At 42.9% G+C, this 21,553-nt stretch overlaps 1 protein-coding gene across 1 annotated transcript in view; it reads left to right on the forward strand.

The window, feature by feature from the left end:
- The window catches only part of lasp1 (LIM and SH3 protein 1), a 124,438-nt gene extending 107,932 nt beyond the window's left edge, over positions 1–16,506 (forward strand). The window contains exons 5-7 of the mRNA XM_052038613.1: positions 8,052–8,163; positions 11,636–11,730; positions 13,348–16,506. Of these exons, the coding sequence (XP_051894573.1) occupies positions 8,052–8,163; positions 11,636–11,730; positions 13,348–13,521 (381 nt within the window). The 3' untranslated portion in view covers positions 13,522–16,506. The remainder of the gene's footprint in view (positions 1–8,051; positions 8,164–11,635; positions 11,731–13,347) is intronic.
- Positions 16,507–21,553: the final 5,047 nt, after the last annotated feature.

A 21,553-nucleotide genomic window follows, 5' to 3' on the forward strand; every position in this document is an offset into this window, starting at 1 on the left:
CAGTACAAGTGACAATAATAAACCAATACCAAGTGACTGAGCCACATACTCCAGAGATCTTGATCCTAATCCCCGGTACATGTCGAGCAAGTTGCAAATAAGTCCAATATATTAGCTATTTGCCAAGTTTGACTAATTTTGAAGCTGCACATGACTAATGCATTTCTGATTTAGTCATGAAGAGAATTAAGCATTGATGTCATATGCACAATGACCTTAAGTTCACATAGCAAGTCTGATTAGACTTTAACCATTGTGCCCATTGTCAATGGAATGGTGGGGAGGATGAGCAGACTGCAAGTGTTTGTGTCTTGCTGGATCCTTTTGAAGTGAATATACACGGGATGGGCACATTCATTTGTATTCTGTGTCATAAGAGCTTTCACTCTCATTGTGCCTGCTGTACTGTGGGGACTTTCTCATTTCCTTCAGCAAACTTCCTGAGGTATAATGATTGGCTCCCTTCTCAGACCTTCCCTAACTTATGGCTGATGAGTTATTTGCACTTGGTATGTGATTTCATCGGTTTGGTTTCCACCACTCGTGGTTTGCATAGCTGTAAGGAAATTGGACAGCCTGTGGTCACTGATCGTGGCTTGGGTAGAAACAAGGACAGGATCTCGGTGAAACCAAGGTTCTGAGTAGGATTGGCAAGGTAGATGTTGTGGGCTCTGACTTGGGGCAGAAATTTGGTGTTGAATCCTTGTTATTTTAATCTTTGATTTTTAATCTACCCCCATTGTCAAGTTACAACATTTAAAATATTTGAGTAGGTTCATGGAGAGGAAAAGTTTGGAAGGACATTGGACAAATGGGAAAGCTGAGATGGGCATCTTGGTTAGCATGGACGTTGGGCTGAAGGGCCATGACTAAGTCTTGAGTTCTTTGGTTATAAGTGGAAATCAGTGGGTGGACCTGCTGCCCACTAGTCTGCATCAGGAGGGTAGAACTGCTGAATCCTCAGGCACTCTTGGGGACGGTTCCAGGTAATTCTACCTCGAGAGGCTTCAGGAGCTAATTGCTGAGAGTCTCCCCAAGGACCAGGACCCTTTCCCTTCTGATATCACCCAGTGATCCATCCTTGAACCTCTTACCCCTCTCTCGGCCCCAGCTCAGCATCGCCTCTCTGTGTTTCACTCATTTGTTGCACCTAGTATTGGAGGAGCAGAGATTTCCTCTAAATATAGGGAAGCCTGAAGCCATTGTCATTGATCTCCATCCCCACTGAACCAGGCCAAACCACAGTGCTCACAAACTTGGCAAATTATTGCCCCTGGAGTGACTGAAATAAGTTTCTGTTCCATTTCGAAGACTGTGTGACCCCACTCCTGCCTCAGCTTATCTGTTGCAGAAAACCTCATCCTCGTCTGTCTTGCCTTTAGATGACCCTGCCTCTTCTGCATGGGTTCCCACTCTATGAACTAGAGTTCATCAAAAACTCCGCCACCTGCATCTTAACAGGGCATCAGCCCCCTGTGTTCACTGATCTACATGTTCGCACTGACAATGTCCTGCTTTTAAAAATTCTGATGCTTGTTATCCAATCCCTCCAAATATCCTCTCTACAATCTCCAACAATCGTTCAAGATCTCTTCCAATTCTGACCTTTTTTGGATCACTAATTTTAATCATTCTACTCTTTGCAGTGGTACTGTAGCTGCCAAGATCAGGAGCATGGGGACACCCTCACGAAACCTATCCCTCCTCGCTTGCCGCCTTCAAGCCGAACCTTTTCATCATCTGGGTGTCCAGTTGAGTTGGAATGATTTGGGTTCAAGTGAAGTTCCTGAGGCTTGACATCAGATCTTGGCTGGTGCCAGTGTGCCGTGCTGAGGAGGTGCCACGTTGTATGAGGCGACACTTTTAGAAGGGGTGTTTAGCGGTTAGCTGGTTGTCATGACTCTAGTTAGTGGGAGCTTGCTGTGTGCAAATTAGCTGCCCCATTACAGTGCCAGCGACCCGGGTTCAATTCCCGCTGCTGTCTGTAAGGAGTTTGTATGTTCTCCCCGTGTGTCTGAGTGGGTTTCCTCCGGGTGCTCCGGTTTCCTCCCACTTTCCAACAGACGTACGGGTTAGGAAGTTGTGGGCATGCTATGTTGGCGCTGGAAGAGTCGTGACACTTGCGGGCTGCCCCCAGCACATTCTCAGTAATCCAAAAAGATGCATTTCACTGTGTGTTTCGATGTACATGTGACTAATAAATATCTTATCTTAAACCGTGTTCACTCAGGTCAGATCCCACTAATATAAGGAAGAGCCAGGGAGTTCTTGCTGGCACACTCTCCCATCTGTATTCCTCAAGCAGTTTGAAAGAGAATCGGTTTATCTGGTTGTCGTGACTCTAGTTAGTGGGAGCTTGCTGTGTGCAAATTAGCTGCCCTGTTTTCTGCAGTACAAAAGACTACATTACAAAGTCTCTTTAAGATGAAAGATGCCATAGAACACACCTTCAACCACTTGGCTCCACTAGCATGAAGGAGAAAGCTGGTTAGGATGATGGAATATGGGGAGAACTGGTTACGGGGAAAAGTTTTGTGGTGGGGGGGTGGGAGGTTGCGATTAGTCTGTGAGCTAGGATAGACATGATGGGCTGAAATGGCCTCCTATGTTGCATGGAAATGTTGTAGACAGTCAGAATCTTTCTCCCAGGGTAGAAATATCAAGTACTAGAGGATATGCATTTAAGGTGAGAGGTGGAAAGTTTAAAGGAGATGTGCGAGGCAAGTTTTTTTTACACAGAGTGGTGGGTGCCTGGAACGGGCTGCCAGTGGTAGTGGTGAAAGCAGATACAATGGTGAAGTTTAAGAGGCTGTTAGATAGATACATGAATATGCAGTGAATGGAGAGATATGGATCATTTAGAGGCAGAAGAGATTTAGTTTAATTTGGGATCGTGTTCAGCACAAATGTTGTGGGCCGAAGGGCCTGTTCCTGTGCTGTACTCCATGAAATATGGAGGATTGAGGCAGTCTGATTGCCTAGTAGCCCCTTGGGATCACGGGTGAAGAATGACCATATGCAGAAAAGCCAGTAGACCCGAACATTTTTCATGAGGAGCCTCAGCTGAAGAAAAAAAATTCCTGTAAGGAATTGCGCTTAGCAGTAATGTCTGGAATGTCAGTGAAGTCGGAACAGGCTAGTACTTTTTAAAATTTATGGCCCAGTTTGCCACAGGATTAATCTGCAGCCAAGGCTGTGACATGCAGTCTGGGCTTGCTTGAAAATGGTTTGAATTCCTCTCACACAAGTCGTCACTTGCCCCAGGGATGGAGGTGCAAGGAAAAGGGAAGTCGTATGACTCAATCTTACTCACGCCTGACTGGATTGGACGGGAGTGGAGCCATCGCTTTTCCTTATATGGAATTGGCTCTCTGCTCCCACCTGCTGACCATTGTCTGGAATGGAACCAAGGAATCGATGGTTTCAATAAGTCAACTGTACCCCCATTTAAATGGTGGGGTGGGAGAAAATAGAGAGCAAATTGAAGTCTGGATTGTGGGGAGGGAAGTTGTTCTTTATAGGTGATCCCTGGGTTACACAAGGGTTCTGTTCCTGAGAACACCATGTAAGCCAATTTCTCTGTAAATCAGAAACATCCATTTTCGGTATCTACATTGTGTCGCTCTACATACACTTGCTATAATTTCATTTCATTGAATAATCATCCTTACACTACCCATAATTTAACTATGGAATACATGTAGTATCCAGTTATTAATGAGTACCATAAAACATTTTAGTATTCTTAATACTAGTTTGAAAAATGCTTTATAAATGTATGGGAGAATTTGCATCAGATTTCTATAAGGCAGGTCATTCATAACCCGGGGAGCCTCGACTTGCCTATTTTCTGTCTTGGTTGGAGGTTTCAACCCACTCCTCTCTTGCATTGACACGTCTTCAATTCCATTCTCCATGGGGGTCCAGGCTGCTGAGTACGGACAAGAGGTCTTTGGGAAAAGTCCAAGACATCTCCTGCCAAGCTTGGTCCAACAGCACAGTCTTGAACACTGGTGCACAATGTGAGACGGTTTGCAAAGGGACCAGACCAAGGACAGGTTGTCACACAAAACTGTGTCAAAGAAATGCCTGCATTTGTAAAGATCTCTGGTCTCTCTTTGAGAACACAGCAAAGGGCTTTACATCCAATGGATGTCATTGTTGTAGCAGTCATTTTGTATAATGCCTTTTTTTAAAAAAGCATAGCAAATTAATAATGACCCAATAATCTGTTTTAGGGATATTGATTGATAGGTAAACAGTAATGTTGCCAGCAACCCAAAAATGAATAACTTTTGGTTATTCAGAAGGTGCTGAAGTGCAGGCTCTTTGATTATTTTCTTTTATACAAATAACCAAAGGATCAGTTCTGCAGCAATACAGGGAAACTGAGGGAAAGTGCTTAATATAAAACTGTGGATAGTGACAGTGCCTGGAGGTTGGAGGTTGGCAGTATAGCATTGCAGGCAGGAGGAATGGTGGAAAGGCTTTGAGATGTCAGGAGGTAAGTCACTCATTGCAGGATACCCAGCCTCTGACCCACTGTTGTAGCCACAGTATTTATGTGGCTGGTCCAGTTGAGTGTCAGGTAGGACACAGTGGCACACTGGCAACTCGGGTTTGATTCTGACCTCCGGTGTTTGCACATTCTCCCTGTAAGGGGGTGGGTTTCCCCTGGGTGCTCCAGAACCTTTTCCATCCTTGTCACCCTCTGAATTCTACTCCATCCCAATTCTGGCTTCTTGCATCCTTTCCAATTTTTGTTGACCTAGCCTTGGCAGCTGCATCAGTCCCATGGACCAAGCTCCAACGTGAAGGTAAGGTGCTTTCTTAAACTAGTAACCAGACCTTCCTGGTAACTTGCAACACCTGGCAGCTTTGACATTGAGTTGGGCAGGAGTGTGATAAGCTGGCCAATCTGAGACCACTAATGCCTCATTAGTTAGCTTGGTAAAGCCTGAACTGCCTTCTCCTTGTTTTCCTAGGTTGAAGTTCCAGCATTTTGGATACAACTTTGCAATTGTCTATTTCCATGGGACAGGAAATGGTCTCGGCCACAGACTTGGTCGCACAAGGTTGACATATAAGCTTTCAAGGTGTTGTGTGATGTGCATGTGTGTTTTGATAAAGCACTATGTACTAAATCTATGCATGAGACATTTGGAGATAACACACACTTGAAAACTGGTGCCTTGTTCAGGCTGAGCTTTATATCAACACAGCACAGATGGCTTGCTTCACATTTTACATCTGTACTGGATGAGTTGTGAAGGAGGAGGGAAAATGGCGATTCTCGTGATATACTCGTCAAAATGTATGCCATAAACTCTGAGTGCTTTATCTAGCAAATACAGGCTGCATCTTCCGCTGTGTGTGTTCCGTTCCTGCCCACGACTGACCTAATCAGTAGGTTAATGCTGCCAACATCTGTGCTGGAATAACATAATGCAAGATGACTGGTATTAATTCTTTATTTGCCATTAGGGCAGTTTAGTCTGTCTGCCTCGGATCAAAATGGCTCATTTCCTTTCTCTTCAACTTTGACCCCAGGATGACATTCTGACCTCCACTCTAAATGAAGCCATTTTCTGGAAAAACTGTGTTGAATTGTATCTCAGCAGAATAATTAGCTTTCTTCAGACGATTGGAATGTAAAGGGTTGGAAATTGTATATTAAGTCGGCTGAGCTATGGTTGGATCCATTTGGCACAAGGTCCAGCCACCTCAGAAAGGGACATTGGCTTTCAAGTGCAATGAAGTGCAGATTAACATGAATGAAACTGGGGTTGAAAGGGTTAAATAATTTCATTGCACAGATTAGGCTTGTAATCCCTTGAGCATGGAAGATTAATGCTCAACACCAGAATTGCAAAACAGATGTTCTGTTCCAAGCTCTGTCATGGCAAGAGATTAGCATGTAGCCAGAAGAAATGATTAGTGTGTTCCGAGAACCTCCTGGGGGGGGGGGGGGGGGTGACAAAAAGTGTAATCCCTGAGCTGTGACCATTTAAAGTGGAAAAGGGACATTTGGGATGGAGTTGAGAACCTTGAGTTGGTTCTTTGGGAGCACACAAGGAGCCCAGTATAAATGAGGGAATGAAGCGCAAACTGGTGACCTGTAGTGGAATCTGCCTTATTCACCAACTGTGAACCCACAGAGCTTGGATGGATGCAGATTGGCTCATAAGAATGAAAAAGCAGGAGGATGAACAAGGGCTAATCTATTTGGGATTGGGTATAGTAGATGAATAGAAATTATTTCCTCAACCAGCAAATTGTAGAACAAGGGGGCCTTAATGATGCGTCAATGTCAGGAATAATTCTTCACATACAGATTAGTAGAAATCTGAAACACTCTCCCAAAATGATGGTGCAAACTTCAGAACTGGGGTTAATGAATTTTTATTAGGTTAGGAGATTTAGGGTTGTGGAACCAATATGGATAGATGGTTGAAATAAACAATTAGGCAGTGGTCTAATTAAATGGTAGAATGGTGCTCAGCATGGACCAGTTGGGCTGAAGGGCCTGTCTCCATTCTGTATCACTCTATAACAGACTTGAGAGGCTGAAGGGTCTCATCCTATTGAAAATCCAAAAACAGCAGATGCTGGAAATCTACAGGGGAAAAAAAAACAATGCTGGAAACATTCAGCAGGTCGGGCAGCATCTGTGGAGAGAGAAATGGTTAATGTTTCAGGTTGAAGGGGCTGTACAGCTCTATGATTATGATTTGATGACTTTGACTTGAATCATTAACCGTTTCTCTTCCCACAGCCGCTGCCTGACCTGAGTGTCTCCAGCATTTTCAGTTTGGCTTCATCCTATTTCATTGTTAACTGATGACATCACCAGATCTCTCACAATTAAGCACTATAATATTTGCTACCTGAACATAGGGGTGCATTAGCACAGTGGTTAAATTACTGGATCAGTTTTCAGAGATCAAGGCAATTGAGTCAGAGACTGGAGTTTAAGTGAGTTCAATTGAGGAATTTAAATTCAAGTGATTAAATATTTCTGGAATATTTAAAAAATGCTTGTATCCATGCTGATGACCATGAAATTACCAGAATGTTGCAAGCCCTCTTCTGGTTCACTGATGTCGTTCAGAGGAAGAAATCTGCTGTGCTTGCCTAGTCTGCCCTATAGCTGATCCACCAATGTGGTGAATCTTAACTACCCTCTGAAAATAGCCGCGTTTCAAGAGGAATATAGCTGATGGACAATAAAGGCAGACTTTGTCTGTATTATGAGCACAAATAAAAGTTTAAAACAAAAACCTGGTAGTGGTGCAGTCTCGCTAAACTCTTTCATCCAAGCTATTAGAAAGTGTGAACGTCGTTGAGGTTTTGAAAAACCAACATGCATGGGGGAACTGCAGTGTGTACTGTCTGAGCATGCGTGTTAACACCAGGATGTACAGTTAATTGACGGGGTGTGCACGTAGCTTTTATGTGTTTCCCTGGCAACGGTTCGATCCTGAGATTTGGGCCCAACAGAACAGCGGTGATGATGTATTCCATGTAAGAGCACCACCTTGTGGATCAGGGGAAAGCATGTTGAAAGGAAAAAGTAATCCAGCCTTTGTCGTCACCCTTTGTCCAACATCTATTAACAGCTAATGGAAAGCATCATGTGCAATAATGTAGAATTACATAGACACAGGGCATTGGACCTCGGCTGGTGTCTCCACAGGTACCTCCTTCCACAGTCACTCCTTCAGGTTACCAATATTCTCCTTTTCTTCCTCGTGTTTCCTCAGCCTCCCTTTGAATTCATTCCTGGGCGAAAAGGTTTTACTTGAAGCCCTTGTTGCATTTGTTGGTGATGGTCTTTTGTTGAAGGATTTTGGATTTTCTCACAAGTAAATACACCTCTACATTTATTAAACCCCTCTACTGGGTCACATTGTCCCAGTCTCGTCCAGGGTTATGCAACACCCATCCACATCACGTTTGGTTTCCATGAGACTGGAGAGCAGTGATGTGATGGCAAGACAAGAGCTTTGTATCTAATTTGTATGATTGTTGTTCTTGTGATCTCTCATCAGGTCAAATATCATGAAGAGTTTGAGAGGAGCAAAGGCATTTCGGCAGCAAGCGCTGAGCGGAGGAACTCTCATGAAACCCAGGAGTACAGGCCTCAGCCAGAGAGGAATCTAGGTGAGGATACTACTGTACCATACATCTCATCTCTTTCTGCCAATAAAATAGTGGACTCTTCTTGAATTTTTTCTTTTGTCTACACTGTTTTCAGCTGAAGTCTTTGCAATGACTTCTTTGCTTGAAGACCTCTCCCGGTGGCTAGTCAGGGTACGGTGGCACTGCGTTAAGTTACTGAAGTTACAGCCTGAGTTCTGGACTGTCGATCCAGAGACATTTGTTCAAATCCCAGTACGGCAGCTGGGGAATTAACTTCAATGTAATTAAATAAATCTAGAATATAATATTTCTTTTAAAACAAAAGCTAATCATGATATTGGTGTCCATGAAAGCACCATTTTGTGTAGAAACCCATCTGCTTCACTGACGTCCTTCATGGGAAGGAAATCTGCTGTCTTGGCCTAAACGTGACTCTAGACCCACCATTGTGGGTGACTCTTAGTTGCCTCAGTTCAGGGGTAATTAAGGATGGGCAGTAAATGCTGGCATTAGCAGGAAGTGCCTACATAAATTTAAAAAAATATTCTGTCCATGCTCAAGCAGGTCATTGCATTCTGAGAATGGGAAAGAAGATGGTGACCAAGTTTATGGACTTGGGACACAATTAGACAAATGAACTTGAGAGGTGATTTCTAGAATAGCAGAACCTTGGAGGAGAGGGGATCACTAATCTGCTGTCCTTAGGAAAGCTAATCAGTTGGTCTAGCTCTTTCCCAACCATCTTGCAAACTTTCCCAAGATTTTTATTCAATTTCCTTTTGAAAATTACAATGATCTTGCTTCCCACGCTCTGTCAGAGAATCGTACTTCTTTGCACTTAAAAATAAATTCTCACATCAGATTCTTCCGCTAGTTATCAGAAATCGGTCCCCTGAAGTTACTTACTCTTTTGGCTGCAGAAGCCATTTTCTCCTCTTCTGCCTGATCAGAACCCTTAATAATTTTGAATGATTCAATCAAATCTCCCCTAACCTTCTCTGCTTTAGAACACCAACCCCAGGTTCTCCCATCTTGCCATGTAATTTGGGTTCCTTATCCCTTGATATGTGAAAGGCTTTGCATCCTTCCTATAATCCTTGAAATAAATAATTAATTAACAAGAGTGGCACTGCAATTGCTTAATTCCTGGAAATGCTGAACCACTGCTTTGGTTATTGCTTCTAGATGGGCTCTGAGAATGTGTCCTGCCCAGCTGTAGTCAGATGCAGTTATGATGCACATCGTTTAGCAGGGACAATGATTCCCTACTCTTTAAAAATGGAATTGTAACCCCACTACAGGACCTCCCCGGTTTACAGCAGGGTTCTGTTCCTGTGAACTGTTTGTAACCTGAACAGTTCACGTCGGAAATGCAGCCACGAACTGAGTTTCCCCACAAGATGCCTGGAGCAGCCGGCAAATCCATCCTGCTGGTCTCCCAAGAGCTCGTTCCTACGTATGAACTTTACATAAGTTGGGAACTTGTAAACTGGGAGGACCTGTGTATTCTTCTGTTACCTCTTACTCCTTCCGATGCAATTGCTAACAGTGTGGCCATGTCTTGCCGGATCTTTCAGACTACTTTATGCAGCTGTACAGTATGGGAGCTGGGTTTCTTCCTTTTGCTTGTGTATCCTGACCTACTGAAGACTATTAAGAGTCATAACTCTGCCTTTCTTTTATCCTCAATACTGATATTGTTTTTGCACAACTCTCTCTCTGCCTTTGCACGGTAGTGTAGCGGTTAGCATAAAACTTTACAGCGCCAGCGACCCAGGTTCAATTCTGTCCACTGTCTGTAAGGAGTTTGTACGTACTCCCCGTGTCCGCGTGGGTTTCTTCCGGGTGCTCCGGTTTCCTCCCACATTCCAAAGACATACCGGTTGGGAAGTTGTGGGCACGCTATTTTGGTGCCGGAAGCGTGGCGACACTTGCAGGCTGCCCCCAGAACACTACGCAAAAGATTCATTTCACTGTGTGTTTCGATGTACACGTGACTAATAAAAGATATCTTTGTACTTTCCCAGCAGGGGCAGAGTGCCACCGTAGTTAAACTACCAGACTAAAAATATTAACCTGCAGTGAAAGTTCAGATCTGACCATGGCAGCCAGGGAACATGAAACTAGTGGATTGTTATGAGCACCCATTTGGTTCACAAATGCCCTTCAGGGAGGGTAATCCACTGTCCTTGTAAATTCCTCCTGACCCACAGATGTGATTGGCTCTTCGCTACTTCCTCAATCCCAAACTGGGATGGCCAGCAATGTCCACTTCCTGTGAACAAATACATTAAAAGAAACCCATTTCCTTCCGTTTTCCAAACTCTTTCCTCCGTTTGCTGCCTTGAGCTTGAATGAGGTAAATGGACGCTGGTTTGCAGGGTTGGTCTCTGAGTGTGACCAGTGGAAGGTTGTGGGGTGCACAGAGGGAGTCTGGTGGAGATGCAGGTGACATTGGTAAAAGGACAGAATCATTTGGCCAATTGAACACTGTTGAAAACATGAAATTCATTGATCTAAATTTTGTCCGCTCATTGAGCTGTGATGCAGGAATATTTGTTCAAAACAGTTTGTGGAACATTTTCATATGATGAAACGTTCATTACCTCCACTGAGTGCACACTGTCCTAGGTTACTGAGACATCACCTCCCAAACCCACCACTGTGAAGGACAGGACAGCAGGTACAAGGGGACACCTGCAGGATTCCCTCCAAATCACGCACCATCCGGACTTGGGAGCTATGTTGCCGGACCTTCACTGCCACTGTGTATAAATCCTGGAACTCCCTCCCGACTAACACTGCATCTTCACACACAGACCGCAGAAGTCCAAGATGACTCTCCACCACTTTCTCGAGGGCCATTGGAGATGGGCAATAAATATATGCTCGCGTGCTTAAAGTTTTATAAATCAAGAAGGGAATCTCTTTTTCATAGAGAGTCATACAGAACGGAAACAGGCCCTTCAGCCCGACTGGTCTATGCTGACCAAGATTCCCATCTCAGCTAGTCCCATTTGCCTGCATTTGGTCCATCTTCCTCCTAAGCCTTTCCTATCCATGTACCTTTTTAAATGTTATTAATGTTCCTACCTCAACCACTTCCTCTGGCAGCTCATTCCACATACTGACTACCCTCTGAGTGGAAAAAGTTGTCCCTCAGGTTCCTATTAAATCTCTCCCCTCTCACCTTAAACCTATGCCCTCTCGTTCTTGATTCCCCAACCCTGGGAAAAAAAACTCTGCATATTGACACTATCTATGCCCCTTATGATTTTACGCATCTAAGATCACCCCTCATTCTCCCATGTTCCAATGAAAAAAGTCCCAATGTGCTCAACCTCTTTCCATAACTCAGTCCCAGCAGCATCCCCGTAAATCTCCTCAGCACTTTTAAGAGCTAATGCACATTATAAATATTTCGGTGTAAAGTTTCTGTTGCAATGACGAGTTTGTTCCCAACTTGCCTTTAATACTCTTTACCTTTCTTTAGGCTACCAGCCACAGGCACCTTCACACCAGGAACCACCAACCCCGGTCTACGACCCACCTCCTGCCGCACCATATGCCCCTCCTCCTTCAACTGGGGTAAGTGTGCAACACATTTTGTCTCTTTAAATGCTTCCCCAGTGCTACGGTGTGAAGCCAATGAAGGAAAGAATGCACACTTCTGCAATCCCAGCTTCTATCCAGGAGTGCCAGACCTCTGTGCTGCAATGATGTATTTCTAGTGCAGTTGAGTTATTGTTTTATTGATGTTAGTTGTGGGATTAATATTGGCCAGGCCGCCAGGGAAGGAGGGAAACATTGCCACAAGGGGCAGACAGGATCTTGATCTGACACCTGATGCACAGTTAGGTGGGGCTGTGGAGAGGAGGTAAAGAGGCTTCAGAGAGACATAGACAGGTGAATGGGCACGTATGTGGCCAACGAAATATAATGTGGGAAAAATGTGAGGTCATCCACTTTGAAGAAATAAAAAAAAAAGGTGGATTTTTAAATGTTGACACACAGGAGCATCAAGCAATTAGGAAGCCAAATCATATGTTGGTCTGCATTGAAGAGGGTTTGAGCACAAAATTAGAGGTGTCTTATTCCAGTTATATAGGAGTCTGTTGAGACTGCATCTGGAAACTTATGTATGCATCTGGTATTCTAACCTAAAGAAGGTTATACTTGCACCAGAGGGAGTGCAGTGAAGGTTTACTAGGTCTGATTCTTGGGATGGTGAGTTTGTCAAATGTTTGCTGGGCTGAAACTCCCTAGAATTTTGAAGAATGATAGATGATCTCATTAAAAAAATATTTGTGGGGCTTGACACTTTAGATGCAGAGATGATGTTTACCCTCACTTGGGTGTCTGGAAGCAGGAATCACAGTCTCAAAACAAGGGGATGGCCATTCAGGACTGAGAGCAAGAGAAATGTCTTCATCCACAGGGTGGTGAGTCTTTGGAATTCTCCACCCAAGGTGGCTATGGAGGGTCATAGTATACTCAAAACAGAGGTTGTTAGAGTTTGAGGGAATCAAGTGACATGGGGTTCGTGTGGGAAAGCGGTGCTGAGATGTATGTAAAAAAAAATCAGCCATGAGCTTATTGAATGCCATCATAGGTGTGAAGGGCCAAATGGCCTACTCCTCCTTGTGGCCATTAGAAGAATGATGCCTCTGGCAGGGCAGCACTGCCTCACTACTGTATTAGGAGTGTCAGCCAAGATTGTGTGCTCACATTTCTGGACGGTTGTGAACCATTTGAGTATCTTTTTGTTCCAATTGTGTTCATTCTTGTATAATTTTGTATGACCTATGTTGATAGTTCATGTTTTGTGAATGTTGTGTTTCTGATGCTATGTGCCTGTGATGCTGCTGCAAGTTTTTCATTGCATCTGTGCACACGTGCATCTTGTGCATATAACAATAAACTTGACTTTGATTAGCCACAGCAGATGTTGTTGTGTTAAAATGGCTGGTTTTAAGGCTGTGAAATACTCATTAGTGAGTGACCAAAATATTGGCGGATGTCAGATGGGAAGGGAAGATGAGGATGGGGATGAGCCCTGTGGAAGAAATAAAATGTGGACATGGGACATAGGCTCCATGGTGATTTTCCTCTTGTACGTCTGCCCTGTCTGCTGGGCGGGCTCCCACATACACACACTCTCTCACCCTCACTTATTCTCTCTTGCTTTTCCTTATTGCTTTGCAGAAGCGATTCAGAGCTGTGTATGACTACTCAGCAGCCGATGATGATGAGATCTCATTCCAAGATGGTGACTTGATCATCGATGTTCAACAGATCGATGAAGGATGGATGTACGGCACTGTGGAGAGAACTGGTGACACCGGCATGCTCCCAGCTAACTACGTGGAAGCAGTGTAACAGAGCCCAGATTAATGCCTGCTTATGCTTTGATTATCTGTATTAAAAACAAATTACAGTATGAATCCCAACAATAATTTGATGACAAATTTAGGTTTTAAAAAAAAGTTTTAAATTGTGGTTCCAAATGCATAATATAGCTTTCTCCATTGTTATTTTCATGTTACTGGAATATAGTCAAAATTTTCTTTGGCTTAACTAGGTTGGAGAAGAGATGATTATTCTTCAAAGCCATTTACTGCTCTGTGTTGCCCCCCCCAACCCTCCATTTTTTTAAATGACCCCCGACCACTGTACCTTACAGATGCTGAAGATGAAATTCTTGGCTCTGGATTACTGTAGCTAGATGTGCCCGGGTAACCCTCATTCACTCAGGTAGATGCTGACTTTAATGTCAGAGCATTATAATTTCCTTGCAGGTTGCTGAAATGAATTGAAGTTCTTCAGAACCAAAATCTAGGATTGTTCTGTTGGTGGGTGGAAGAATTGGACACGGTTCTATTTGGTTCTTCAGCACTAGGACACAATGAGGATTGGATTCCCAGTGCATTCAAGGACATTTTAATTCACCTTATTTCAGTCTTGGAATGTTAGCCTAGTGAGTGATTACTCTGGGAGTAATATTTCTTGCCAAATAGTTCACAAAAATCTGTACCCAGTTCTATAACCAGGAATCTCAAGACATTGTCTCCTTTAGATAATAAAATTGTTTAATGTTCTTGCCATTTCTTTTTAAAGCAATATGAGGGAATTCAGGTCAGAGCAGAAAGTTTTCTGTGGCCATCCTTGGCTCATCAGTAGCATCAGACCCTATTTGTTTCAGAGTTTGCCACAGAACTTCAGCCACTCTTTGGGACGAGTTTGGTCGATGAGTGCCATCCATTCTGTAACGGTCCTTGTAATAACATCCAATAGTGGCCATGCTTCTGTGCCAGAGTGGTAGGATGTTGCTCAACAGTTGAACATGTTGGCTGCATAGGGTCAGTTTTAAAATTGGAGGAAGGGGTGCGGAAGTGTGGTGACCTGGTGTGGGGAATCGTGCTTTGGTTTTGAAGCTATGCTACACCCTGTGGATTTAATAATTGTAAGATTAGTACTCCAGTAAGATCCATGCAAGGAGAAGAATATTTAATCCAGTCAAGCACAGTGACCCAATTTGTGGCTGGCTGCCTCCCTTCCCTCTTTAGGTTCAGACTATGTCAGAGCTTCATGACGTCTGCAGACATGACCCAACTGGTGTATTTTAGCCCTGGATGAAGCATTTTATGTCATTGAAATGAAACTGGCAAAGACTTAAGTTAACAACACTGCTTAATTGATGAGAAGCTGGAAGAGAAGTGACTTTTACAGGGAATAATTTGCATGGCTTTCTAGACTCATGAGTGTGTTAACTTTTAAGATAAGATTGAAAGCAATGTGAAACAGCCTGATGCTGAAAAAAATTCCTGAGTTACTTTTGCCTATTTCTATAAAGCTGTGTAAACAATAGACAGCTGTCTGGGCAATGAGCGGCTATTAGGAACAGGCCTGGGATCTTTTTACAAACCTTTTCTTTCTCTTTCACCCCCTCACTGAGTGACATGAGGAAAACTGTCCCTAACTAACTGTTCCAATATGTGATCATTTAGAAGTTCAGGCTGTATTCTGTGGAATAACAAACACATTTCTTAAACATCAAGAAGTCATTAATTCAAACAATGGCTGTGGTGACTGGAATTGTACAAATTAACGGAACCATTCCTCAGAGTTGTTGGCACAACATTGATTCATTAAATCCCTCAGCATTGATTCTACACTGTTGCATCCAAGACTGGATCCATCAGCGCTCTCCTCTTTTACAGAAAATGACTCTGTGTACTTTGAAAACCTCTTAGCATATTAAGGTAGAAAGTGGTGTATTTTTTTTCAGTTTATAATGAAATAAATATGAAAAGGCTGTGCTTTAGTCAATACATTAGTAAATTGGAACAATCTTTATTCTACGAGGCTCAAATTTGGTCCAGGCACCAATATTAAGATATGCTTTGCAGTGATTGGATTATGATCTCATTTCTATCTCTCTGGAAAAGGCAAAGCCAATTGACTTCTCTCGTGAAATTGCCAAGACCTTATCTAACTAGCTAAGCTGGGAAAATTCAGGTACCAATACTACTGGACCACAAAAGATTTGTATATAAACACAAATGTGCAGACACTGCGTGCCAATATAAATGACTTAACATTCCATGGAATCAGTACATTAACTGCTTAGTCTTAGCACGCTGTTTAATTTGAAACCTGCAGTTATAATTGCTAATTAATTGGTAGAAGTTTTTGTTTTTGAAGTTGCGCTTTATCAAGTTCAGCTTAGCTTCGCTAAGGATGATATTGAGTTTCCCATGTACCCGCAACATGTTAGCATCTGAGCTTAACTTGGGTCTCTGACTTGTTCATTCAAGGTGTGACTTTGTACAAAGGGAGCAATTGTGTCTAAGCTGCCTTTCCATCAAAACATGCTGTTGTGTTTGGCAAAGGAACTTCATAGGAGGAAGACCCTAAGCATTATTTTACTGGGAAGTCCTCTGGATCATCCTTGGGTGGAAGAATGGTGGTTTGTCTCAGCATAGATGCCCTTGCGCCCACTTCCCCAACCTCCCCAAACGTTGCATCTTACAGTCAGTGGACTTCGCCCAGTGAAGGGAATGGCCTCCAGTTGTCTTAAGTAACCTGGGTTGAGAAATTGCCATTGATTTGCAGGATCTTCTGCATAGCCCATCGCACAACTCAGTATGTTTCAAAAGCAGTTGTTAGTTTGGAAATTAAGAAGCGGAGGGAAATATGGGTGCTGCTATTTGCATAGAATACTGCACATCTGTGAATCAAATGAAGCATGTCTTGGCGCTTCTGAATTCTTCATTACCATGCTTGCAATTTTTAGGAAAAAATGTATTTTTGGCATGATCCTTACATGACAAATTGTCAATAAACTTAAAAGATGGGAACCAGTATGGATTTTATTTATTTTAATTTTGTCTTTCATTGATTGCGTTTTGAAAAAAGTGCAACTATCTATTCTTTGGAAATAATTAATGTTATCTATGAACCTTGATGTCCCAAAGTACTTCAAATGTGCTTTAGTGGAGGTATAGTCACTGTGTTGTATGAAATGCTACCCCTAGTTTGTAACTGGAAGCTGCTGCAAAGAGCAATGAGATTACAGTCCTCTTCACTATCAGCCTGTGAACACCTCTCTGGATCTTGTGTGTTTCAACAAGTCATCTGTCAATCTTCTCAACTCCAGTTGATACAAGCCAAGCCTACCCATCCTCTCTGACTGAGACAACCTGCCCATTCCAGGTATTAGTCCAGTAAAACATCTGTAAACCACCTCCAGTGAATTAGAATCTTTCCTTAAATAAGAGGACTAATACTGAGAGTACTCCAGAGGTAGTTTTACCAGTACCCTATATAACTGAAGATAGTCTCCCTACTCTTATATAATTGAATATAAGAATAGGGAGATTACACTGAGAGAACTGACTACACACAATAAACACAAAAAATTCAGTTAACTTTCCCAATTACTACTTGTACCTGCATGCTAGCTTTTTATAATTCATACATTAGAACACCTCAATCCCTTTGTATCTCAGAGCTCTTCAATCTCTCACCAATATATTGGATGCTTTTAGTTTTCCTGCCAAATTGGGCAATATATTTTTCTACATTATGTCCCATTTTCTAGATGTTTAACATATCTATATTACTTAGTAGCTTCCTAATGTTCTCACTGCAAATTATTTTATGACCTACTATTTTGCTTAGTACTTTCTTTCTAGAGGTTATTTTAATTGCACCCTGCCTTTTATCCTCTCGTCGTATTGTTGGAATGCTGTTATCGTCTTGAAATGTGGAAATTTATTTGTTCAAAGTCTCTGCCATTTCCTTGTTTCCATTAATTAATTCCCAATCTCATCCACAAATGGACCAATGTTTGCATTAGCTATGTTTCCTTTTCATATACTTTCAGAAGCTCTTGTGGTCAGTTATATCACTTGCTGGTTTATTCCTAATGTGTTTTCTCCCTCAATGTAATCTTATGCAAGTATCTAATTTTGTTTCCAATGTTATGGTCGATCACTAATCTTTTCAGCACTCTGTGCATTCTCTTTCAATTGGACACCGTTCTTAACTTCCTTATTTAGCTAAGGATCCTTGCACAGTCTTTGTGATTAAGAGGAGGAAACTGGAGAACCCAAGGGAAACTCCACACAGCGCCAGAGGTCAGGATCAAAGCCAGGTCACTGGATTTGTGAGGCGCTGCATTACCTGCTGTACCACTGGTGTTGCCCGTTTCATTGCTGGTTGAATATATTTGTTGAGAATTATGAAATAAAACCTTACATATCTGCTACCTTTTCTCTACTGTCTTATCTCCCCGTCCTATTTCCCAGCCCAATTTCTCCAAAACCTCCATTATTGCCTTTATTTAAGCTTGGGTCACCAGTTTCCATATGATGTCCACACTACCTTTCAACATGGAAGGGGACCATTCAGTCCATCGAGCCTTGGCCGGCTCTCAAAACAATCCCATCTATCCCTTTCTTCCTGTAACCAGTGCTCTTTGTGCTGTTGGAACATAAAGCTATCTCAGTGCTCTTGGAATTCTTTGAGGAAGCAACAAGCAGGATAGACAAAGGAGAGTCAGTGGATGTTGTTTACTTGGATTTTCAGAAGCCCTTTGACAAGGTGCTGCACATGAGGCTGCTAAACAAAGATGGGAGCCCATGGTATTACAGGAAAGGTACCAGCATGGATAGAAGATTGGCTGACTGGCAGAAGACAGAGTCGGAATAAAGGAGGCCTTTTCTGGTTGGCTGCCGGTGACTAGTGGTGTTCCACAGGGGTTGGTGTGGGGTCTGCTAATTTTCACATTTATACATTAATGGTCTGGATGACAGAATTGATGGCTTTGTGGCCAAGTTTGTGGATGATACAAAGCTAAGTGGAGGGGCAGGTGGTATTGAGGAAGCAGGGAGTCTGCAGAAGGACTTGGACAGGTTGAGAGAATGGGCAATAAAGTGGCAGATGGAATACAGTGTAGGGAAGTGTACGGTCATGCACTTTGGTAGAAGGAATAAAGGTGTAGACCATATTCTAAATGGGGAGAACATTCAGAACTTGGAGGTGCCAAATGGACTTGGGAGTCCTAGTGCAGGATTCCCTAAAGGTTAACTTGCAGATTGAGTTGGTAGTAAGGAAGGCAAATGCAGTGTTAGCATTTATTTTGAGAGAACTAGAATAGAGAACTAGCAAGGATGATCAGACCACATTTGGAGTATTGTGAGCAGTTTTGGGCCCCATATCTAAAAAGGATGTGCTGATGTTGGAGAGGGTCCAGAGGAGGTTTACGAGAATGATCCCAGGAATGAAAGGGTTAATGTATGAGGAGCATTTGATGGCTCTGGCCTGTACAATCTGGAGTTTAGAAGGATCAGGGGGAATCTCATTGAAACCTACTGAATATTGAAAGGCCTGGACAGAGTGGATGTGGAGAGGATGTTTCCACTAGTGGGAGAGTCTAGGACCAGAGGGCACAGCCTCAGAATAGAGGGACGTCCCTTTAGAACTGAGATGAGGAGGAATTTCTTTAGCCGGAAGGTGGTGAAAATGTGGAATTCATTGCCACAGACATCTGTGGAGGCCAAGTCAATGGGTGTGTTTAAAGTGGAGGTTGCTAGGTTCTTGATTAGTAAGGGCATCAAAGTTTATGGGGAGAAGGCAGGAGAATGGGGTTGAGAGGGAATAATAAGTCAGCCATGGTCGAATGGTGGAGCAGACTCGATGGGCTGAATGGCCTAATTCTGCTACTATGTCCAATGGTTCTCTGGTCTCTTTCACATGCCTGTCACCACCACCACCCCCAAGTCTCCTGTCCATGCACCCCCCTCCCCCAACCTGCACCAGGAATGGATTACATAGCCAATTAAACTATCAGCACATCTTTGGGATGTGGGAGGAAACTCCACAGAGCACCTGAGGTCAGGATCAAACCCAGGTCACTGGAGCTGTGAGGCAACAGCATTGCCTGCTCTAACACTGTAGTGCCTGTTTCATTGCTGATTAAATATTGTCTACTTTGCAATTTCTCCCACCCCAAATTCTATCATGTTGTGATCACTCTTCCCCAAAGGATCCCTTACCAGATCATTAATTAACTCTGTCTCATAACATATAGCCAGACCTAAATTAGCCTGTTCCTTCCTTGGTACTATAGTGTGTTATTCTTAGAGACTACCTTGAACATACTTGATAAATTTATCCATGGGGCCATCTTTGATGATTTGATTTTTCTGATCTATATGAAGATTAAAGTCACTGATGACCACTGCAGTACAAGCCCCCATTACTTGTTCTCTGTAATGACTGAAAGATAACTCTCATTTATTCTATTGGTGTCATCAATTCATCTATTTTGTTAAAAATGTTCTGTGGATTCAGATAAAGAGCCTTTAATTTTGTCTTTTTTTCATTTTCTTCCCACTCTGACCCTGATTGGCAGTGTTCTCACGTGACTGTGTGCTTTGTCCTTTTGTCAGTCCCCAGCTGTCATTATTCATATTGCTAGCCTTCACTATTGTCTTGTATTTTCTTCTTAACCATTTAAGTTTTCCTTTCATCTGAATTTGTACAAGATGAGGCCGGATTTAGAGTATTGTGTGCAGTTCTGGTCACCTACCTACAGGAAGGATATCAATAAGCTTGAAAGAGTGCCGAGAAAATTTACAAGGATGTTGCCAGGACTTGAGGACTTTAGTTATAGGGAAAGGTTGAATAGGTTAGAACTTTATTCCCTGGAGCGCAGGAGATTGAGGGGAGATCTTATAGAGGTAGACAAAGTTATGAGGGGTATAGATAGGGTGAATGCATGCAGGCTTTTCCCCTTAAGATTGGGTGAGACTAGAACTAGAGGTCATAGGTTTAGGGTGAAAGGTGAAATATATAAGGGGAATCTGAGGGGGAACTTCACTCAGAGGGTGGTGCGAGTGTGGAACTAGCTGCCTGCGGAAGAGGTGGATGCGGGTTCAATTGTAACACTTAAAGAGAAGTTTGGAAGGTACATGGATGGGAGGGATTTGAAGGGTCATGGACTGGGTACAGGGTAGATGGGACGAGCAGAAGATCAGGTTGGCATAGACTAGATGGGCCAAAGGGCCTGTTTCTGTGCTGTAGTGCTCTATGACTCTGAACCCCAACACCAATCACCCCAATCTTCCCTCTACAGTGTAATGAATTGACCTGTACCATCGGTATGGAGACAAGTTTGTCACTGTACCTCGGTACAAGTGACAATAATATACCAATACAGACCATCCTACGGTAATGAATGGGTTCCGTTTTTCCAAGTTGGTTTTGTCCACATTGGCAAATATGCAAAAATCATGATATGGCAACCATAGTTCCACAGTATTGTAATGAACGGCATTGAAAACACAAAAGACTGGTAAGAAAGAGCGAGTACTAGAAGTTGAGAGAGAGAGGTAACTTGTTCTGCCATTTGTAGAAACAAACGTATGTATATATATTGGACTTTTGAATTTAATAATATTATGGGAGCTTGTTTGTATGTACAGGTGTCTGTTAGTCAGGCATTCGTAACCCAGGGATGGCTTGTATGCCGTTTAAAGACCCGCTTGCATCCTTAGTTATTTGATTTGACAGAGGAGTTTAATGCTAGATCCAATAGAAAGCTCCTCAATATTGCACTGAGAGTGTCAACCTAGATCCTAGGCTCATGAGCTGAAATAAAGATTTTGCAACTCTTTCCACGATGGTCTTTCAAATGAAGCAAGTGGTAGATTTAATTTAGAAAACACCATGATCCTTCGATCAATTTCTTCAGGGGGCAACAACACTTTTAGAGGGGCTGGTGTGGGAGTTGTTCAGTGCAAGGACAAGCTGTACCGTACAAGCTCCAATGCTTGTGTAAGACCCTACTTCAACAACGAGTCCAATACTGTCCAATACTGGTCCAGTTATCAACATTACCAAC

The sequence above is a fragment of the Pristis pectinata genome, chromosome 25 (genome assembly GCF_009764475.1).
Source record: "Pristis pectinata isolate sPriPec2 chromosome 25, sPriPec2.1.pri, whole genome shotgun sequence".
Lineage (NCBI taxonomy): Eukaryota > Metazoa > Chordata > Chondrichthyes > Rhinopristiformes > Pristidae > Pristis > Pristis pectinata.